The following is a 20,831-nucleotide window of genomic DNA, read 5'->3' as shown; positions in this document are numbered from 1 at the left end:
TGGCTAGCAAAAATTGGTCAGTATTTAAAATTTGTACCAACATACATGACAAAGCTTACGGTCTTATAAGAAGATTGAGAATTCCCATAGGCCATGCTTTGGTTACTTCACTCAAGGCCCCACTTTCATGACCCACTTTCATGATGGGACGAAATCTTAGCGAAGGGAGGGCCATCAAAATAAATGCTCACGAAAATAGAACATTCACAGTTATCCCTCTTCCTGATAAGTCTTATTCCAGAATGATGTCAATACAGAGCCAGATTACAGCACACTTAGTTCTGATTGATTTTCCTCAAGGCTGTGGGGGGTGGGGGGGGGGGGGGGGGGGTGTTGAGGAGTAAAAATCATTGTTTTGAGCAAAGCTCTTGTCTGCTAAAAATTATACATGCTAAGACTGCCAAGGGGGAAAAAAGCAGAGACATTTTGATGATGTTGAGAAAGCTTAGCCTTAAAGTTTGGAACCTCATAACTTCAAAAGTACATCATAGTCCCCCCCCCCCCTCCCCCTTTATTTTTACATGGACCCTTCCTTATTATGTCCTTTTAAAATGTTGCATTACGTTAAACTGTAACGTCATAGCGCCCACATGGGGCGTAACTTAAAGTGATCTAAAAATTAACTGCGGCTATCCCCCTGGCATTCTTCACGTGGAACATTCCTAGCTAATGAAAGCACATTCTGTTTATAAGTACTTTGGGGAGAGAAACACAGTCTTCAGTTATCGCCATCCACATCAGCCAAGAGTGGCGTCTTCGCCTCGTTTGTCTTTCTGGAGTCTGAGGAAGTTCCTACGGTAACCACAGCTGTGCTGGTGAGAGAGGAGCTCGGCCGCGCAGAGAGGCTCGACTCGGCCAGTAGTTTGTAAGACTTTCGCTTCAAACTCAGGTAGCGATGGTAGCGGCAGGCAGCCACCATGTAGAGCCCAGCGACACAAGATATCACCACGATGCCGATCACGTCTGAAACATGGAAAATCAAGGGTAAAAGAGAGTACTGAAAACTCAAGGGTAAGAGGAAGTTGTGGAATTTGTAAGGTCAGAGAAAAAATATATGTGAAACATTCTAGTACGAAAAAAAACCCCCATTCATTTCTTTCAGAGCTCAAATCATGACATCCCAGATAAGACAAACACAGTTCTTATATATGCTATATTTTGCATTTTTAAAAATTTCATTTCTTCCAAATCATGGCGTTCCAGATAAGACTAACACAGTGTTCTTTAGCTGTATTTCGCATGACATTGTGATAGCAAACCTTATAAATCTTTACCTTTAACCAATATCAGGAGGCTCAGAAAAAAGCTGTAGTCGACCAGAATAACAAACCAACAGTTTCTCTCAGCAGCAAAAGTAAAAGGAAACCACCCTAATAAAAACAAAAGTGGGGGAGAGTAGAAATCACAAATTCCAAACAAGAAGATAAAGAGCCATTGAGTAAAATAAAATTTTGCTTGAGAGATAAAGGCAAAAGCATAATCGCAGTTAGCTTCCCTTCAATGTCAATCGAAACATGACAAACTTACCAGAAAAATAACCAAAAGATGGGCAATTACACATGATTTATGCAAAAGAAATTCATGTCTGTGGTGTCATGGAAGAATCGAAAGGATATGTTCATTTACAATATGCTAATGACAGAATCACGCAGAACCAGATGCTGATATATGCATTGCATGAGGTGTGACTTTATGCCATAGAGGCATTACGCTAGCCGCGAATGAAGGCAGACCCGGGTCATCCTGAAACATTGCTGGCTAAAGGGGTTCTGGTGAAACTGTGACTAGCCTGGCAAACTGATGTCGCATAAACAATGCAACAAGAAAACAAAAGAGAATTCATAAAGTAAAGTAAAGGAAGTACTTAGCATTCTCAGGAAATGTGGTTACAAAATATACACAAAATGTCAGCATTTATTCTTTCTACAACTCCCCCCCCCCCCCACCCCGCCCCCCAACAATCCCGGGAATGCTAGGGTAAGAAATACAATTAATTCATTCCACGTATATGTACATACACGTAGTAAATGTGACAACAGAGGAAGACGAGTCCTGAGTGGACATCAGGAGCTGTGACACCACTTCCATAGTCCCGTTGTTGGCGGACGGCTCGAGACCTAGCAGATGGCACATCAAGGGGTAGACATCCACGCTGTGGAACGTGTCCACGGCATATCCGCTCTTGAAGGCCGGGCCCATGGCCACGAAAAACGGATGCATGTCCTGAAGACGGTTGTCAAATCCATGGTTTCCCTCTGCAGATGATGACAAGTAAAAGAGCAGCACAATACAGTTGAAATTCATCGCGTCCATTGTTGAGTAGAAAAGTGGTTGTTTTAGACAGGTGGGCGTCTTGGACAAGGTCAATATATTAGATCTATATAAAAAAATAATGCAGGTTGGTTGTGTGTGTGTGTGTGTGTGTGTGTGTGTGTGTGTGTGTGTGTGTGTGTGTGTGTGTGTGTGTGTGTGTGTGTGTGTGTGTGTGTTAGTGGCTGTTCTTACAGGCACGTCAACACAGCAGAGATGAGGTTGTGAAGAAGAGGTCGTTGAACGCTAATAATTTCTTTCACCATCTATGAAATTTAAAAACAATAAAAGGGCACTTGAATATCAAGGCCCCAAGATCTGGAATGCTTTGCCAAGCAGTTTAAGAGAGATCAAATCCTTTGATTAATTCAAATGTCAGCTGAAGTCATTTTTGTTTTTAAATGGATAAGATGAACATTTTTATTAAGGACATTTTCTTTTGGTCAGAACACAACGTTTTATGTTACTGTTGTATTGAATTGTAAAGTGCTCAGAGCCTGTGTAGACCTACTTCACATAGGGTTGAGCGCTATATAAATGTCATTTATTATTATTATTTTCATTAACACCAAAAAGCCGAGTGAAATTATACTAACTATTGAACTGAATGAAAGGGGCTACAAAATAAATACATAAAAAGAACACTGAACATGGAACAGAAGCACTCACTGTTGTAATAAGGGTGTTTGGCCATGGTGAATGAGAACGTGTCCTTAGCCACAACCACAATAGGGGGGATCCGCTGGTTCTTGGTGTAATGAAATTCTGTTGGAATCTCTTCCTTCTTGAAAACTGTAAAGTGTCCTGATTTTTCCGATCCTTTTTTCAGCTTCATGTAGATTTCTTCTAATTTTCCTGAGAATAGGAGGGGGGTGGGGGGTGGGGGGGAGTAATCAAACTCTTCAAAATCTCCTTTGAAAAGCAAAAAAAGATAAGACTAAGACATGGATAGTTTGAGAGAAAATATTAAAATCCAACAGTTATATGTGCAGCACATTAAAAAAATTTTGAGTACAGTTGTCAGTGGACACTTCTCACAAAATATATATATATATAATCATCACAGCAACCCTGAAAATCATAGTGGCATAGCGTGAACATTTTCCTTTCACATGCTTAAAAGTGTTTGGTCAGTCATTTTGTCACAGCAATTATACTATATATATAGTAAGACGTTAATGAAAGCGCACCAAATCAATATCAGTTCTTAAATTGCTACGTGATCTCATGTCCAGAATGAAAGTCAGTTTGAAACACTTCTCTTTCATACTCGGTGTAAAGTCTGTGCTGCAAATACAAGCAATCCTTTCTTCATTTTTATCCTCAAACACATTGACTCAAATAAAAGAAATTTAATATATCCTTGAAATGCTCTACACTAAAAATCAGTGAGCGCTATTCTGCAATCAATCTACTTGACAAAAACAAAATTGTATTTATATTATCATAATGAGTAAATCTTTCCCAAATTCAGTATCTTCACCCACAAAGGCTCTCTCAACATAACAATGTAAAGGTAAAACTGAAAGGACTCAATTTGGAATCATAGAGAACTGTCATTTCAAAGGCAGAGGGGGCCTTCAATGGTTCCTCGCCTAGACACAGGGTAAGAAGAAAAATTTCAGAAAGGATGAGGAAAATCAGATAGCCCCCTTAGATTTGAAACATCAACTTCCACCTAACAGACCAAACTGTTTTGATTAATTTTAAAATATGGCTGAATATTTATTTTTGAAGGATAGTTTTTTAAATCCAATCTCTCTAACAAAAACAAGTAACATTTAAAATATGAAATGCAGCCACTTAAAGAATGGATGTCAAAGACAGCAATAAAGTGATTTTTATATAACAAGATAATAAATTACAAAATTAAATATGACTGCAGAAGGAGAGGACAAAGTAGTATTTAATATAAATAAAAAGCTTGAATAATTACCCTCATGAGGCCAAATATCAGCAACTGGTGAGGTTGAAGCAATCTCATATGTCTCAGGGTCGATGTAATCATCTAAGTTGATAAAATTTTTCTTTGGTGTTTCTGCAAAGCCATGATCACTCGTTAATATGACGTTAATTTTGCCCAATAAACCAACTTCTTCAAGGCGTTGTAATAAATATCCAACCACTTCATCAAGACCTCCAATCATCCGCGTCACCTCATCTGAATCAGGTCCAAACGCATGGCCATATGCATCAGGTTGGTCAAAGTACATCATCCCCAAATTGATAGGATACTTGTCAAGGTACCAACTGATCACAGTGTCGACTTTTGAAAAGTTCTTCATGCTCCCATCATATCGCACATGTCTTGATGGCAAGACCCACTTTACTGGCGCCTCTCCTCCGACCCACATCATGACCCCACTTCGTCCGTCTGTCTTCTGTATTTGATTTGTAACCCAGATAGGTTCCCCACCAGCGTCGAACCAGGCCGGATCACTTTGAGCCGTTGCATTCCTCATGGTAAAACTTTGATTAAGGATGGGATCATACATGGTGTTTGCAACAATCCCATGGCTTTCTTCCCATAAACCTGTCGCAAGAGTAAAATGGTTGGGGAAAGTTTTGGTAATGAAAGCATTTTTCAGGCCATATCTTGCGTGAACACCATTGAGGAGAAATTTGTCAAAATTTGGAGTCGCAGTTCTTTGCAAATAATTCCATCTGAATCCATCAAATGAAACGATCAAGAGTGGATTACCTGCTGTCTTACTTTTATAGACTGGAGAACATTCGACTGGGATGGATGGCCAATGCAGCAGAGTCAATATAATCAGAAGACACAAATATATTGAGCCATCCATAGTGGGCCTTCTTGTAAAAATTTCACTGCTACACAAATCTCACTTTCGTCAAAGTCACCACAAGGTTCTGTCAGGTAGAAACTGTAAGAGAATAATTATAAAACCATTCACAATTAGACACCAAATTGTTCCCAGTTCACTCAGACTCAGTTGACCTGTTTTATCACAAGATCAAGAGGACAAAATTGAAATCCTTGTTTCACCAAATATAAACATGGCTGCCTACACCCAAATATTGTTGTGTTGGCCTGGTCTGCTGATGTCAATCAGATCTCAACCTAGACCTTGCTGTTCCACACCAGTTCTTGTACTATGAATGACAATTTATGATACTGTACTGATTTATTTATAGCATAGTACTATGCTTGGATTCCTCACTCATGGAGAAGCATGAGTGTTGCAAATTATATATTATGAATAATATTAGATCAAATATCATAATAACTTAAATAAGAAACATGAACAGAGGCCCTATCATCACAAGGTAGAGGTTATGGGTCATGAGTCATGAGTCATAGTCATAGGTTTAGATATCTAGATCTCGATTCTAAACTTTTTAGGTAAAATTTGTTGTTCAGGTTTTGAAAAACAAAATCTGGCTCTTTGGAACACAATTTTGTTTGCTTTCTGTGGGTCTAAATACTGCTGGAAAACGAAAAGTCCCAAAGTTCAAAAGTATTTAAATAAAGGAAAAAAAGAACCGAATACAAAGCAAAAACTAAATTTAACTAAACAAACACATTTATGAGGGAATCGAAGGAAGAACAATGATGTTGTTGACGATGTTACCACGGTCTGTCAGTCAACCGTTTACTTCCTAATAAAACGTATCTAACAGTGCCCTCCCTTGGCAATTGATACCGGTGTTTATAAAAGCATGAGTACTTGGTATATTAAATCCGTGCACACAACGTAAAATAAACCATAAACTTTTTCGAGGAAACCCTTGGAGATTTTGAACTAGTTTATATGTTTTGCCAGATGGAGGAAAGGTTTTCAGATCAATGGAAAACAGTCAGGTCAAATTAATCCGATGATATTTGAAGTGTTTCGAGTCTTCCAGGCTACCCCCCCCCCCCCAGCACACACACACATGGATAGGCCTAACGAATAAGATTAGAACTGGGATTCTCAGATGTATTGGGAGAATGAATCGGTAATGGTAGTGGTAATAAAAATAGAAGTTGCGGTTTGGGGGGGGGGGGGGGGTTCTTTGGAGCACATGGAAACCAATTGGTCTCTATCCCTGAGCGTCCAACCAAGGTCTTTTGCCTGGGCTAGGCTATACATACTACATACTACATACGGTCTCTGCACGGCTGCACGGGAACTGCTCCAGGGGTCAACAGTCAAAGGTCGGGGGCAATTCCGCAACCGTAAACAAAGCCTTACACCTGCAAATTTTTATAATGAAATGAAAGTCATAACTTTGCACAGGTCATGATAACTTTGATAGCGATGAAAACGTGACGCAACCATTGTCAGCAGAAATGTGTGCCATGAGAGGGGTAAGTGGACAGAAAATTGACCTGTGGTTATCAGTATCAGCGAGATATCCATCATCATGTGTGTATGGACACCGTGCATGTTTGCTAAGACCAGGGCCAGGCCGAGGTAAAACAAACACAAAATAACACGACATACTCGGACGTACCCCACCAGTGAAAAAGGAAGTGAATTAACTTTGTCACTTGTGTTCGACGTGCAGGACTCTTTGGAAATTGCCTCCCCCCCCTCTTTTTTTTTTTTACATAAGAAACAAAACTGATTGCAAAGGACAAAGGCCACCTCTATTCTCACCCGGGATGAGAATAGTGCAGGCCAGTCTTTTGGCTATTCTCACCCGGTGCGCGTTCACCGTTATAGCCTAGATCTAGGCCAACAAATTTTGCGTTCACCCTAAACCACAGAATTCTACACTGTGATAAGAGAAAAATTGTAGAATTCTGTGCTGTGAACAAACGTTCCATTACAACTGTACTTGTAGCCTACTAAAAGCGTACAATTTTGTCTGTGGGCAGTGGAGAGAGAGAGAGTGAGAGAGAGAACAAAACAAAATGGCGACCCGCGTAGTTCGGCTCGATTCGAAAAGTTAAATAGCCGTAGCATCTTTGTAGACAACCAATTTAATTTACTTTTGTGTTTTAACATCATTTTTTAACTTTGTTTTGGTCAATTTGATTGTCCACACCGTCTCATCTCAATAGACAGTATTCAGAAAGAGACAGAGAGAGAGAGAAGAGGGCAGGAGTAGATCTTGCGAGAACTTCCGGGCGGGTGAGAATAGCCACTTTCAAGGACAAAAGTGGCCTTTAAATCTCAGGCTAAATAAGAGTGAACCGCATGTGCAGCTACCGCAATTAATTTTAAATAGATGTAGCCAGTAATATTTTTCTGCCTTTTTTGTTTTAAAAATGTTGATTTGGCCGGTTTGAACTCTGGTGGACCCACCGTGTTTCAATGAGCACTATCACTTAGCCATAACCAGAGCTGGTTGTAACGGAGTACAAGTACTCCGGTACTTTGAACTTACGTTACAATTTTCGGTACTTTTACTGTACTCCGGTACAGTTTTGAGAACCAGTACTTTTACTGTACTCCGATACTTTTTATTAAAGTACTTTTGAGTATTTTTAAAGTACATTTTGAGTACTTTTGAAGCTTAATGGGGTAATATTATAGTGCCGGCATTTCTGATAATAATTTAAGGAACAAACACACGGACAAGCACAGCCGATCAACCATGGCAAGAGTTAAAAGTTGAAATCAAAGAATTTAAATGCCTGTCGCGTCTAAGATCAGTCACTCTTGTGAATGTGATCACAAGTGTTGTAAAACTCCATGAAACGGTACAATGTTTGCTCCAGATGGGACACACCAAGGTGTGAACTGACCGATGTGTTTATTTTAATTGGTGTGGTCACAACATAATGGTGCATAACGACAAAGGCGCGGGGGGGGACTCAATCAGAGATGGAAAGCTAAAATTGTTGGACAGGTAAAGGGGAGGGGCAACTAGATAAACGTAGATAAAGATCTCAAGACTCACGATAGAAGGCTAATGAGTGTATGTGTATATACAATATATATGACATGCCTCATGCCACTGTGACTGGTCATCAAGGTTGACCACTCTTTGCTCACCATATGTCATAAACCCACCCAGGGGTCACATCAGTTAATGGGTCACTGTAGATTCTTCCTTGGCTTCGTCGGCTAAGATCCAATATTTTCCTTGCTTTCGGGCCCTGGGATCTAAGGCGGAGACTACTGTAGTAGAGAATCTTTGGTTACACTACTCACTCACTAAACTCTAGGAAACTACATGTATTTTGGTTTGCCATGGGCGCCGTGGACCTCAGAGTGTGACCAAAATCTGTCTTACTAATATATAATCAATTGAAACTGAAACTGTATTCTCAATGTGATCTAACAATTTTTTAGGCTACCTTAATTTCTTTTAAACTTTTTTTTCGGTGGTATTTGCTCAAGGCTGCATTGATTCATTGAGGATTTGTTAATCAAGAGTTCAATGCACTTTTCCACTTCTATGCTGGCCATTTTCATCCATTTTATGTTTTCTTAAGAGCAACTTTGTATCTACATTTTCCAATTTGGATACTTTTCCTGTAAAACTTTCCGACCTCTTGGACTGACTTACATTTGATCACGTCTTGCTCAAACATTAAGTTCTATAATTCATAATATCACTTACCCACTAGTTGCGTCTGTTTGTTGTCTTTTTTGTTCAATTTCACTGACCATTTCCACCTACGTTCAGTGCGTACATTGTATAATCAAATGCTTGGTATGCAGTAGACATTTTTAGTAGTAAATGGCCTAATTTATCAAATATACTGGATGTTATTCAATTTGATGTTTTGCATTAGCACTGAAGTGTTTTAGCATATTAGCAGAAAGTACTCAAAATGTACTCATAAGTACTTTTTTAAAAAGTACTTGTACTCAAGTACATTTTACAGGAAAGTACTTACTGTACTTAAGTACATTTTTTAGATTGTACTTAAATTTGCATTTTTAAGTACTTTTTAAAAAGTACTTTAACAGCTCTGGCCATAACAGTGTGGGGGGGTTAAAGCAGGGGGGCTTACCCCCTGTCAGTGCATGGGAGGCTTCAGGGGGGCTGGTAGTCTAGCTGGTTTCAGTGGTAAAAACTACACCTCTGGTTTGCTGAGTCGGTGGTAGGCAGGTGCTCTTATGTGGTCAGCTCTTTCTTTCCTATCCAATATGATATACTGTCATCCTCATTTGATCTCCCTTTTTTTGTGTGTTTATTACTCTCTTGTAACACCTTGCTAATCTTCGGCACATAAATATGACCTATTGTCATGTTGCAAGTGCTGTAAAACTCTTATATGGGGTGCCCATTGGGGGATCGGGTCTGGTCGGGGCGGTTTGCTAGCCAGATATATATTGAGGGTGCAAAGCGGCTATAATCATGGCAAGCCGATCTCGCTGACTCAAAAACAAACGTGTTTGTTTTCTGGTGATGAGTGGGGCGATCACCCCCGGACCCGACCCGATCCCATCCGCAACGGGCACCTCATATTACTAAAACTAAACTAAACCATCCTTGCTAATGCATATGTGTCAGTCTTATAATCCATTATGGCAGTGCTTGCATATATATCTCACTACTGTTTGACTGATGTATTAAAAACAGAAACTATAAGATGGAACATCATCTTTTGTTTCCACTCTTAGACTCACCCATCGATGAAATAAGCACAATTAACCTCTCCTGTGTACATTTAACAATGATATTTAAGGGATTTTTTCTCTGCTGGCTGTTTGCTCAGGGAGACAGGCTTTGGTCAAATTAATTTCACATTTCTACATATAGCTTCCAAGGAAAGTTCCTTGGCTGGAGTGCTATTCGAGCACTTTCAGTTTCACAGTACTGTTGTGGACACAAGTAATGAGATTTACTCGGGGCGCGGGTTCTCGTGCGGAGAAACGCGGGGATCTCGTTCTGTGAGGGGATCCCGCTTAGGATAGTTCACGAGAAGTGTATATATATAATCGGTCTATCGCGGCCTTCAGTGGGACAATCGGACGAGAGAGAGTAGGGGACAGAGCCTTGGTCTACTCACTTCGGGAAATATACGATGCACTACACTTATTGAAATTAAAATACTCATCATCCACGGTAAGAATTTTCTCTTATCATTTTATAGTGTCGTTTTAACTTGTGGTGTAGTGCTGTGTTCCGCAACAAGTACATAGGCACTTGTGAGATTTCACACCATTCTGCAACACTTAACACTTACTGCTGGCTTGGATATACCGGAAACATCTACTTTAATGGTGTAAAGAGTAGAGCTGACAGGGAACATGCTAAACTTGGGGAGTTTTTTTTGTTTCAAATCAGAGCAGGCAAGGTGTTTTCCGTTTCAAACGGAGTTAAAAGTTGAGACGTCTTCTGAAAGAGCGGGTAGATCAGAGAAGGGAATAATATATGTCCTGACTTGTTGAATTTGTTTCCTAAGGCTCATTATCACCTTTCCAAAGGTACATGGTATCAGAAGCCGACTACGCTAAAACTCTCATTTGAAATCATATTTCTGCATCAATTAAGTGACACAACGTGGCGGAATCAGGCGCTTGTAAATTTTTGGGCATATATAGAGTTATTAATTTAATATCATCTTGAAATTTGTTCATTTGTGTTGCATTTTTGCGGAAAAAAATTCCCATATATATATATATATATATATATATATTTATAACATGGATAGCTCGAATTTGTCGGGACCGACATCAGTAGTTCAAGGGATCCGTAGTTCGAGGGATATAATGAGCTTAAAAAGATCAAGAAAACACCCCCCCCGGGAACCGCAGGCGCAGTTCGACGGAAGCATGATTTCGAGTCTTCTGTGGTGACCTATCCGTGTAACCGTATTCTATCTTGAGCTTGAATAGAAGTTGTGCTATACGATTAAAGATGGTGGTTAAGTCACCTGAGATTGAGATGAGAGATGAAATTAGCAAGAAAATGGCCACCAAAGTCTGGTGACTTGGGAAGCTTCAGCGTCCTTAGAAACTGGACATTTACATGTTATGTGCCTGTAATTAACATTTTTTCAGTAACATCCACACAGAAATGCATTTAAAGAATATATAAAAGGTGTTGGGACTGCAAAAGAAAATTAATTTTTTTAAATTTCCCAACGCACAGAAAAATGCTGGTTTCTTTGATTTCATTGTTTTGACGAGCGCCTGATTTCACCACGCTCCCTCTCATAACCCGCCCCCTATACTTCATAATGTAGTAACTTAGTATCGAGTGTCTTTGCTAATCTGTGGTCATGAATCCTCAAGTGGTTGGATTGGATAAGATTGTGGTGTCATGTTACAATCTTCAAGTTCTGCACGTTTTGTTCACATTTGCTGGATTTGGGTTATTGGATAAGGGTGAGGGTAAACCATAAAAGGAAGTTATAGTTGGTTCGTTTTGAAATGACTGTCAGTTTCTCTTTGTCCTCTTCAGATTGAAGTTTGTGCCTTAATTGGCAGGGGATGCTTCCTCAATCAACTCCACCGCCAACTTCAAAGAGAAGTCACAAAGTTTTCTGTGGCGAAAATGTCCACAGCCCAGTTGTTTACTGGGGAAAAGCAGACAGATCTGTATGCCAAGTTCAGGCCAGTGTACAGCGATGAAGTGTTCGAGACAATAAAAGAGTTTTGTGCAGAAACTTCCAGCAGTTTTGACACAGCTGTCGACTTAGGATGTGGATCAGGACAGAGCACCCTACCTCTAACTAAGTATTTCAGGAAGGTAAGAAGTAAGAAAAGGACTGATATAATATCGTCACTGTGCTAACAAAATGGTATAACTCAGAGTTGTGACAAAATGCAATTAGTCTTATTATATTTGTTTTATGGTACTATTCCGTACTAGATCTTTTGACCCAACCAGAACAGAAATACGCTGGCTGTCATTAAAAAAACCATGCATGGCAAGTTTTACCTTTATATATGATAAATAGATTAGTTAAACAGTTTTTTTTCATTTATCTCAAAAGTAGCAAAAATGAGATGTACCATTTTGCTAGCGCAATAATGACATAGATCTAATAGTATTGACAATAATAATAATGTACAAGTGATAACAATGATAACTTAATAGCAGTGGTGTTTAAAATAACAATAATGATGATAACAACAAAATGCAGTGAAATTTGGATACAAAGAACTTGGACTCAACAAAATAAGGATTCACCAGGGTTTTTTTATTTTTAAAAACCCATAAAATCAGACTTAAACCGAACAAACATCCCATGGTGATGTGACTTTTGAACATTTTTCTCCAACAAGGAACCGTGTCTATTATTCCAAGAGACCATTTTTCGCCATGCACTGTGGATTCTTGCACATTTATTGGGTATCATACAGTATAATACAAGAACTTCCCCCAACACATTCTTTGTGTGACTATATGAGACTGTGGATCATCACATGTTCCACTGCACAGCCCACTTAATGACATCAGAGATACACTTCTCCCTCCGAGACCTAACATTGACAACACACTCTATGAAACATTACAGCAACACAGCAACTGCAGCAAACCTACACTTATCACTACATGACATTGGACAGAAGGGCGAGAGCTCAGCTGTTGTTGGATCGATAACAACAACAATGGTGGATATAATACACTGTAGGCCTACACTACGACTGACCGAAATCAGAGATACATCGCCGTCTTATGCGACCAATTGGAGGCCTTTTGCCACATCCAGCACATGTGCTGAGGACACTCTTGCAAGATATTTGTCTGGCCCTTTGCTGGTCCGGGAGAGTTTGGGTGGGTGGCCAGCACACTTACTTCATGTATATGTGTGGTAGACAGCATATTTTGTGGTGAATACCGCACTGTTCTAAGCTCCCTGTCAACTTTTTTGAAAGACAAAGATATGATAAGGGCAGTTGGGGACCAAGAAATGTATAAACTGGAGAGACAATGAACGTGACGTGTGCTTTCAGGTTTTTACAAAGAACTTTTTGTTCTGGTGAGATTAACTAATCGTCAACATGAAAAAGCAAAAAGTATAAATTTATTAATGTTGCTCAAGCCTGACCCTGTTATTCAGGGGCTGTGCCAAGGGAAGCAACCACTCATGAAAGCAAGTTTTTTTGGGCTTCATAGATTCTTTCCCTTTGTACTCGCACTCTTTGACTCGCACTGTACTAATACTCTCAGAACAGATGCCCCTTATGCTATCAGTAAAAAATGCTCTCACTAGCCACAAGTGTTCTTATAACTTACTCTCAATTCTACAAATTTGATAGTCAAGCATGACAACTTTGTTATAGTTCTACATGCAAGTTTCACTGTAATAATAGAATAGTGGAGCCTACGAGTGCACTACGTCGAGCATGGCAATGGAGGTCAAGGCAATAACAGAGGCACTGGAATGGATCAACGTGGAAGTGTATAAACATGCCCTGTTTGTCACAGACTCGATGAGCACCCAATAAAAAATCAGGAGTGGGTGGCTCTACAGTGACTGGAGAGCTTCCATTGCAAATAGCCACCTCCTAAGAATTACATGGGTGTTCTGCCTTGGTCACGCCGGGGTGCACGGAAATGAGCGTGCTGATGAACTTGCCGGCAAAGCATCACCCAATGGCCGAATCATGCTCGACTCACCAATGGTGATCGCCAGATGCAAGGAGAGCCTTCACAACCAAGAGGAGACAGACTCCCACACACTCAGCACAATAAAAGAAAAGTGTGTGCGGGGCACAGCGAAAAAAAGTTTGCTCCAAGGAGTGGTCAGGCGTGTCTCAAACCAACTCCTCATGGAGACAATTAGCAGGAAGACCCTGAGGTGGATGCTGGAAAGGAGAGATGAGCAGCCATGGACATGTGCCGCCTGCTATGATTCTAGCTCTGGATCCAAGTAAATCCAAGTAAAATAGAATAATGATTCTAATAATAGTTTGCATTCATATCTAACAACACAGTTTTTCTTGGAGAGTTCTCAATTCGTTTTACGATTACAAATGTACTGAAATTTCCAAAGCTTGAGAGTCCTCAGAAACTGAAAAACATTGTTCCTTTTTAATCATTTTTCAGTAAAAATCCACCCAGACAGAAATGTATATGTTTTTAAATAGACATAAAAGTTTTGAGCCAAACAACAAAACAAAATTTGAAAAAAAAAAGGTCAAACTGGCAGAAAAATGCAGATATCTTCGATTTTGTTATCTTTCCAAGCATCTGATTTCACCACAATGCACCTCACATGTGCGTGCATGCGTGCATATATGTGTGTGTACGTGCGTGCCACCAGTATAAGTATGAGACAATCACCTACAGAAATGGCCACTTCCCATTCACTCCCTTACATTTTATTTATATTATAATGTCACTGTGTAAGAGGGCCATTTATCGAGTATGTCCACTTAGCTCTTTGTCATTGGATGATCACCTTGGACAGTTTCAACAGTATATCATTGTGTCCTTATATTAGGTGGTAGGCATGGATGTGAGTGAGCAGCAGATTGCGAGAGCCCCGACCGATGTGAGCAACTTGTCTTTCCGTGTGTCTCGAGCCGAAGATTTGAGTGCTTATGAGAACGGCTCTCTTGATCTGGTGACCATAGCCCAAGCTTTCCACTGGGTAGACCAGTCAAAGTAAGTCATAATTTACTTTATTGTCTGTACTTTTAAGCCATTATAATTTATTAATATATCTTGTAGGCCTACTTGTATAGCGCATTGAGCATTTTAACCTATCGGAATGCGCTATGCCATGTATTATTATCATTATATAATAAGCCTAGCCAGCTACAATTTTGTCAGAATCAAAGAAATGAGTTGTGTTTTGAGTTTCTAAGTCGTGTTAATGGCTTTTCTTTTCAATGAACTTGCATTTTTTGCTTATAATAAATTGTGAACTTAATAAAACAGTAACACTTGGTAAAAGTAAGGTATGTGTACATATATAACACTTCTTGTCATCGATTATTACAGTGTCAAAGGGTGCCAAACTCTCATGGTTTCCGCCTTTGTTTATTTTTAGTTGAAATTTATTGCAAGGGCAGTGCTGATGCTTTGCCTGTTTTTCACTGTGTGATAGGAACAGATGCTGGAGTGAAAAGAAAATCTCGTAGTAAGTGACCGACCTGTTCTGACGGTGCTCACATGAATGCCTAGACTCCTAGATGTTATGCCGTAAGCATGCTCACATGCCGTGCGTAGATGTTTGCTGCCAGCTCGTCCAGGCCTCCTCCATGTGTGTGTGTGTATGTGTGTGTGTGTGTGTATGGGTGTGCACATGTGCCTGCATATATATTCGTGTCTGTGCATGATTGTGTGTATGTGTGTGTGTATCTGTGTGTGTGCGTACGTATGTGGTGAAACACCAAACCAATGTGCCAGGATCTGAACAATAAAGATGTATCTTATCTTATCTTATCCCTCTCTCAAACACTATTAAATATGGCTGAGTGTAACAGTTAAAGTTACAGCATCACATCTCTCCTCCTGGCTCATGTGCATGGGCCCAACGCTACCATGTTAGATTTTATGCTTTCAACACCTTCCTACATTCTGTCATGTCAGTTGCATTTCTTATTGGAGCAAAAGTTTAAAAGTGTAAGCCTTTTTAAGAATACCGGTACTTTCAGAGTCTTTGAGATCCTGTAAATTAAAATTTAGTCATAGTAACTACTGAAATTCCAACTCCACCTTTTTTGTATTGGTGCAGTTACTGTTTAAAAAAAAAAAATTTTTTTAAGGGAGGTTAGGAATTCTTATCAATAAGCTGTCATGTTTTCTACGTTAATGTGTTATAAATATATTGTGGGAATATTGTGACACCTGAATAGACATAAGGGTCTTGAACATCTAGCTCTCACTGGCAAAACTGAGGACAAGCGAGGCAGGGGTAGGCCCACAACAACATACTTAGGGAACCTGAACAAATGGGTAACAGGGAAAGATTAGGGAAACGTAGCTTTTTTGAGAGCATCCGAGCAAAGGAATGAATGGAAAACCATGATCGCCGATGTCTGTCGCAGATCTGGCACTGGATGATAATGATGATTGTGACAGTCTGTTCTGTTTACTACACAGGTTTTTTAAAGAAGTGGAACGAACTGTGAAACCCGGCGGATCGTTGGTTGTGTACGGCTACGGGTTGTGGGAACTCTCCCACCAGAAAGTCTTTCAATATTTTTACCATGTAAGTTGGCTTTTTTTTTCTTTTTTTTTTTGCAAAACGTGAGTCAGTTTGAATTCTGAAGTGGAAATTTTTTATTTTTCTGATGAATGCTGCGACTACTATTTCTTCTTTTTGCTCATTGTTGGTTTAATTTGTGCTAATTTGCTATTTTGCTGATGCTCAGAACAAAGTCAGAATAAATTTTATAGAGAAAAACTCTCGGTGGTTTATACTGTCACTCTGTGGTGAATAAAGGGGGTGGGTGGGGAGGGGGGGGGGCTAATATTTGCTATGTTATTTAAAGTTTTTTAAGAAGACATTGAAAAGTGTAACCATTCTAGCATGTACTGAAATGCAGTATAACACGGATAGTTCCAATTCGTCGGGACTGGCCTCGGTAATTCGAGGGATTCGTAGTTCGAGGGATGTCTTACAAAGATAAAGAAAAACCAAAAAAACCTGGGACCGCAGGTACAGTTCGACGAATGCGTGATTCTTCTGTGTTCGACTATCAGGAGGTCAGGACTCAAAGGGTTAAGAACAGGACAATAATGAATGTTTTGAGTCTTATTTGAAACTGCATGCAGAACTGATATCACAATGTGACTCTAGTCTTGATGGTGATCTTTTCTTGTCTTCTTTTACTTGTGGCCTCTAAGATCTATGGAGAGGTTCTAGGTCCGTACTGGGTAGGAGGGCGCAAAATGGTGGAGGAGAAGTACCGGACAGTCTCATTACCCTACCCTGGGTGGAGAAGGTGAGTACCTACAGGGTGGCTGGCGGGTGTTTTAACTCCTTAGCTTCGGCAAGCTGCTCCCATTGGCTTGCGGTTGGAACCACTGTGCTGGTGAGTCGCTGGCAGCAGCTGTTTCACATTCCTTTACGATGACTGGCATCAAATTACTTTTTGGCAATTGCCAAAAACAGGTCTCTTTACGGGGAATTCATTCATTAGATGAAGAACTATCAAAATAGGTTCACTTATTTTGACTTAGTAACCAATTAAGTGTCATATACGTCACTTTTCGTACCAAAAGAGTGCCCCGCCATTGTGGGTTCACCCCGCTTGGGGATAAAGAGTTAAAGTATGATTTACTCTATGAACATATTTTTCATCTTTACTGAATATAATCTGCTTCTTGGCACTCCCCCCCCCCCCCCTTTTTTTTTAACCTCTGTGCTATTCTTATATATATATATAATATGAAATTTGTATCTTGCCATCATGGTGAAAAGATTGTCATTTCTGTTTAAACTGTTTTTAAATTAATAAGATGAATATTTGGAGTGGTTTTCTTTTAGTCAGAACACGTTTTATGTTACTGTTGTACATTGTATTGTACTATAAAGCGCTCAGAGCCTGTGTACTTTATAATCGGGGTTGAGCACTACACAAATGTCATTTATTATTACTAATATTAAGATAGTCATAAATCTGTGTGTTTAACAGAACTTTTCTTATTTTCTTTAGTTAACTTTTTGTGCTGTGTGTGTGAATCTCCCAGGGATGACAGTCTCTCCCTTGTCAAGGAAGTTGGTCTAGAAGATCTGATTGGCTACATGGGTTCGTGGTCAGCGTACCACAAGTACAACATGGCTCATCCTGGGAACAACCTCGTAGGAGAGGTCAGGGCAAGGTAGGTACTTGTACTTGATGTGCAGTGAGAGTGAGACAATGTTGAACACTGTGAAGTCCAATTTTTCATTCTTTCCTCCTCCATTTTTCTACGTCACAATCCATTTTGGTGCAAATTTTATAAAGGAAGGAGGAGGGGAATGGGGTTCAAGCTAAAGGAGGAAAAACCTGTTGCAGCTCAGAAGTGAGACGGATTTCAGAGAAGCATTATTGTTGTCATTACATCCTTTTAGGACACACTGTATGGTTCTGCGGAAGCCGAGAATGTGTCTGAGTGTTCTCAGAGGGTCTGCTGGGGTGATAATAGTTGTAAAGCGCATAGAGCATGCTCTTGAGCATGGATATGCGCAATTTAAATGCAATTATTATTATTATGTAAAAGTCACTTTAATCGGTTCAGATAATATTTTTGGAATGGAAATCGTTTCACATGTGTAAATGTTTTTAAATGTTCTCTGTTGAACTTGTTTCACTGAGAAAAAAAAATAGTACTAAGACGACTCTGATTTATTCAAACTTGCGACCATTTCTTTTTTTCAAAGATCAATTTTGTAATTTGGACTTGTGTTTTGCATACTTTTGCTTGTAATGAAATTTTCGCGGTTCTGTGTCTTTTTCAACCAAGGATGCAAGAATTGGCTGGAGTTAGTGAAAACGAGGCATCTGAATTCAAGACAAGAATTTCCTGGCCAGTGTTTATGCTGATGGCTCATTTACCATCGTAGGTGCTCGGTCTTTTGTTGTCACACTGTTTATGAAGTAACAGTAACTCGCTTCATTTGAGGTGAGACCTACATTTGAAGTATTTTATCAATAAAATGGAATAAATTTGTCAAAAATAAAACGAAGTGTTGGAAAGAGCTGGGATAGAAGATATCAATAGAACCACACTCTGGAGAAAATGAAGATATTTGGGACTTGTTTTGAGAATGTCAGAGATAAGATTGCTCAGTAATCGTTGCTTCTAGGTACTTACTTAAACTTGCGTACTTGTTATATTTTACTCTTTTAATGCATTCATATCTTATCTTCAAAAGAAGACTGCTTGCATCTCTTAGTTCATAAAAGAAGAACTGTTTATGAAGTAACAGTAACTCGCTTCATTTGAGGTGAGACCTACATTTGAAGTATTTTATCAATAAAATGGAATAAATTTGTCACAAATAAAACGAAGTGTTGAAAAGAGCTGGGATAGAAGATATCAATAGAACCACACTCTGGAGAAAATGAATATATTTGGGACTTGTTTTGAGAATGTCAGAGATAAGATTGCTCAGTAATCGTTGCTTCTAGGTACTTACTTGAACTTGCGTACTTGTTATATTTTACTCTTTTAATGCATTCATATCTTATCTTCAAAAGAAGACTGCTTGCATCTCTTAGTTCATAAAAGAAGAACTGTTTATGAAGTAACAGTAACTCGCTTCATTTGAGGTGAGACCTACTTTTGAAGTAATTTATCTATAAAATGGAACAAATTTGTCTCAAATAGTGAAGTGTTGGAAAGAGCTGGGAGAGAAGATATGAATAGGAGGACCACACACTGGAGAAAATGAAGATATTTGGGACTTGTTCTGAGAATGTCAGAGATAAGATTGCTCAGTAATCGTTACTTCGAGGTAGGCCTACTTACTTAAACTTGCGTACTTGTTATATTTTACTCTTAATGCATTCTTATCTTCCTTCAAAAGAAGACTGCTTGCATCTCTTAGTTCATAAAAGAAGAACTGTGTGCCATATTAAAACAGGATGTTAATATTATTCAAAAACTGGTGATTGATTGATTATTTGCATTTATGTAGTTTGGTCATGAAAGAAACCTGTGTTCTTCTTCTATATATTGCCCAAGTCATGTAGAATTTCATATCTTTGCAAGCCAAGAATAATTCAAGAAGGCTACTGGCAAAACAAAGTGGCATTTACATTTTGTATACTGGTGCTATCCTGGTTTCCTATTTCTGTATTTCATTAATGTATATTAAGCAGTTTATTTACCGTGATACTGTTATGTAGAGTTTGATGCAAGAAATTAGTAATTGGGCTTAAATATTACCCATGCGATGTGAAATTTCTTATCATGTAAACGAAGGATAATTGATCAACTGACCAAAGACAATATATTTGTGTTTTGTCAACTACCCTTGTTTCTTGTTCGTGTATTTCATGTATATTTGCACAGGTGTGAAGTGTTACTGTATGTGACCTTTTCCATTCAATTTTCCCGACATACAAGGCTTCTACTCAAAACAAAAAAGAGGCAAATGCTGGCAGCAGCATTCATGTTGTTTTTTTTGGATAGTGTAAAGAAAACTTGCCTTCAAGATACAGAAAAAACAGACCGTGTTAGGCAGCATGTTTTTGTGGAATGATCGATGGTGTAACTGTAACAAAACTTGACCATAACTCAAAAGTTAGGAGTCTGAACCTGAATAGGCTCTGAATTTCTCTGTTTTCCTTGGAATATATATGCCTTCTCTACAACTCTGCTGTCATGTTTTAAAGTACAGGAAAACCACAAAAACAGAACGTTGTCACCAAAAAAACAACATTTGCTTTAAAGATAATAAGGGAGCTATTATCAAAATTGCTCTCTTGAAAATAATGACTTTGATTGTTTGCAGACAGCTTGTTTTCTTGGTAGCAACGTTCAGTTTTTTGCTTTCCGGTACAACTGCAAAAACTGCATTTACTGTATTTTAAATATAAATGATGGTAGATTCTGTGCCATAGGTCAAAGAGCTCCCCCCCTTGAAATTACGGTGTATATCTTGGGGTATGGGACACAACTCGTTACAATACCTATCAATCAGGGCTTCAAAGTCGCCCGCAGTCCTATCCATAGAATTTGAAATTAGACCCAAAAGACCCCATGTTTAAGCGGAT

At 39.2% G+C, this 20,831-nt stretch overlaps 2 protein-coding genes across 5 annotated transcripts; one reads left to right on the top strand and one right to left on the bottom strand.

Annotated features, from left to right (window-relative positions):
• Window positions 1-325: 325 nt before the first annotated feature.
• LOC101861688 (ectonucleotide pyrophosphatase/phosphodiesterase family member 5) lies at window positions 326-5,971 on the bottom strand. The gene is made up of 5 exons (XM_005109137.3): window positions 5,855-5,971; window positions 4,247-5,195; window positions 2,980-3,165; window positions 2,019-2,255; window positions 326-963 (listed from the first exon to the last, which is right to left on the bottom strand). The coding sequence occupies exons 2-5, from the start codon at window positions 5,112-5,114 to the stop codon at window positions 719-721; spliced, it is 1,536 nt and encodes a 511-aa protein (XP_005109194.1). The 5' UTR covers window positions 5,115-5,195; window positions 5,855-5,971; the 3' UTR covers window positions 326-718.
• Window positions 5,972-6,451: 480 nt separating this feature from the next.
• On the top strand, window positions 6,452-20,084 carry LOC101861319 (putative methyltransferase DDB_G0268948). Of its 4 annotated transcripts, XM_013088483.2 has the most exons (8): window positions 6,452-6,622; window positions 11,626-11,913; window positions 14,618-14,781; window positions 16,225-16,333; window positions 16,972-17,069; window positions 17,818-17,949; window positions 18,574-18,707; window positions 19,033-20,084. In XM_013088483.2, exons 1-7 carry the CDS (start codon window positions 6,605-6,607, stop codon window positions 18,671-18,673), a joined length of 909 nt encoding a protein of 302 aa, XP_012943937.1. In that variant the 5' UTR covers window positions 6,452-6,604; the 3' UTR covers window positions 18,674-18,707; window positions 19,033-20,084. The 4 variants fall into 4 exon arrangements, with proteins under 4 accessions (XP_012943937.1, XP_005109191.1, XP_035828476.1 ...); XM_005109134.3 differs by having other exon boundaries at window positions 18,574-20,084; XM_035972583.1 differs by lacking the exon at window positions 6,452-6,622 and adding an exon at window positions 6,699-6,728 and having other exon boundaries at window positions 18,574-20,084.
• Window positions 20,085-20,831: the final 747 nt, after the last annotated feature.

This window comes from Aplysia californica, unplaced genomic scaffold (genome assembly GCF_000002075.1).
Source record: "Aplysia californica isolate F4 #8 unplaced genomic scaffold, AplCal3.0 scaffold00750, whole genome shotgun sequence".
Lineage (NCBI taxonomy): Eukaryota > Metazoa > Mollusca > Gastropoda > Aplysiida > Aplysiidae > Aplysia > Aplysia californica.
This window is presented reverse-complemented; position numbering and strand designations above follow the sequence as displayed.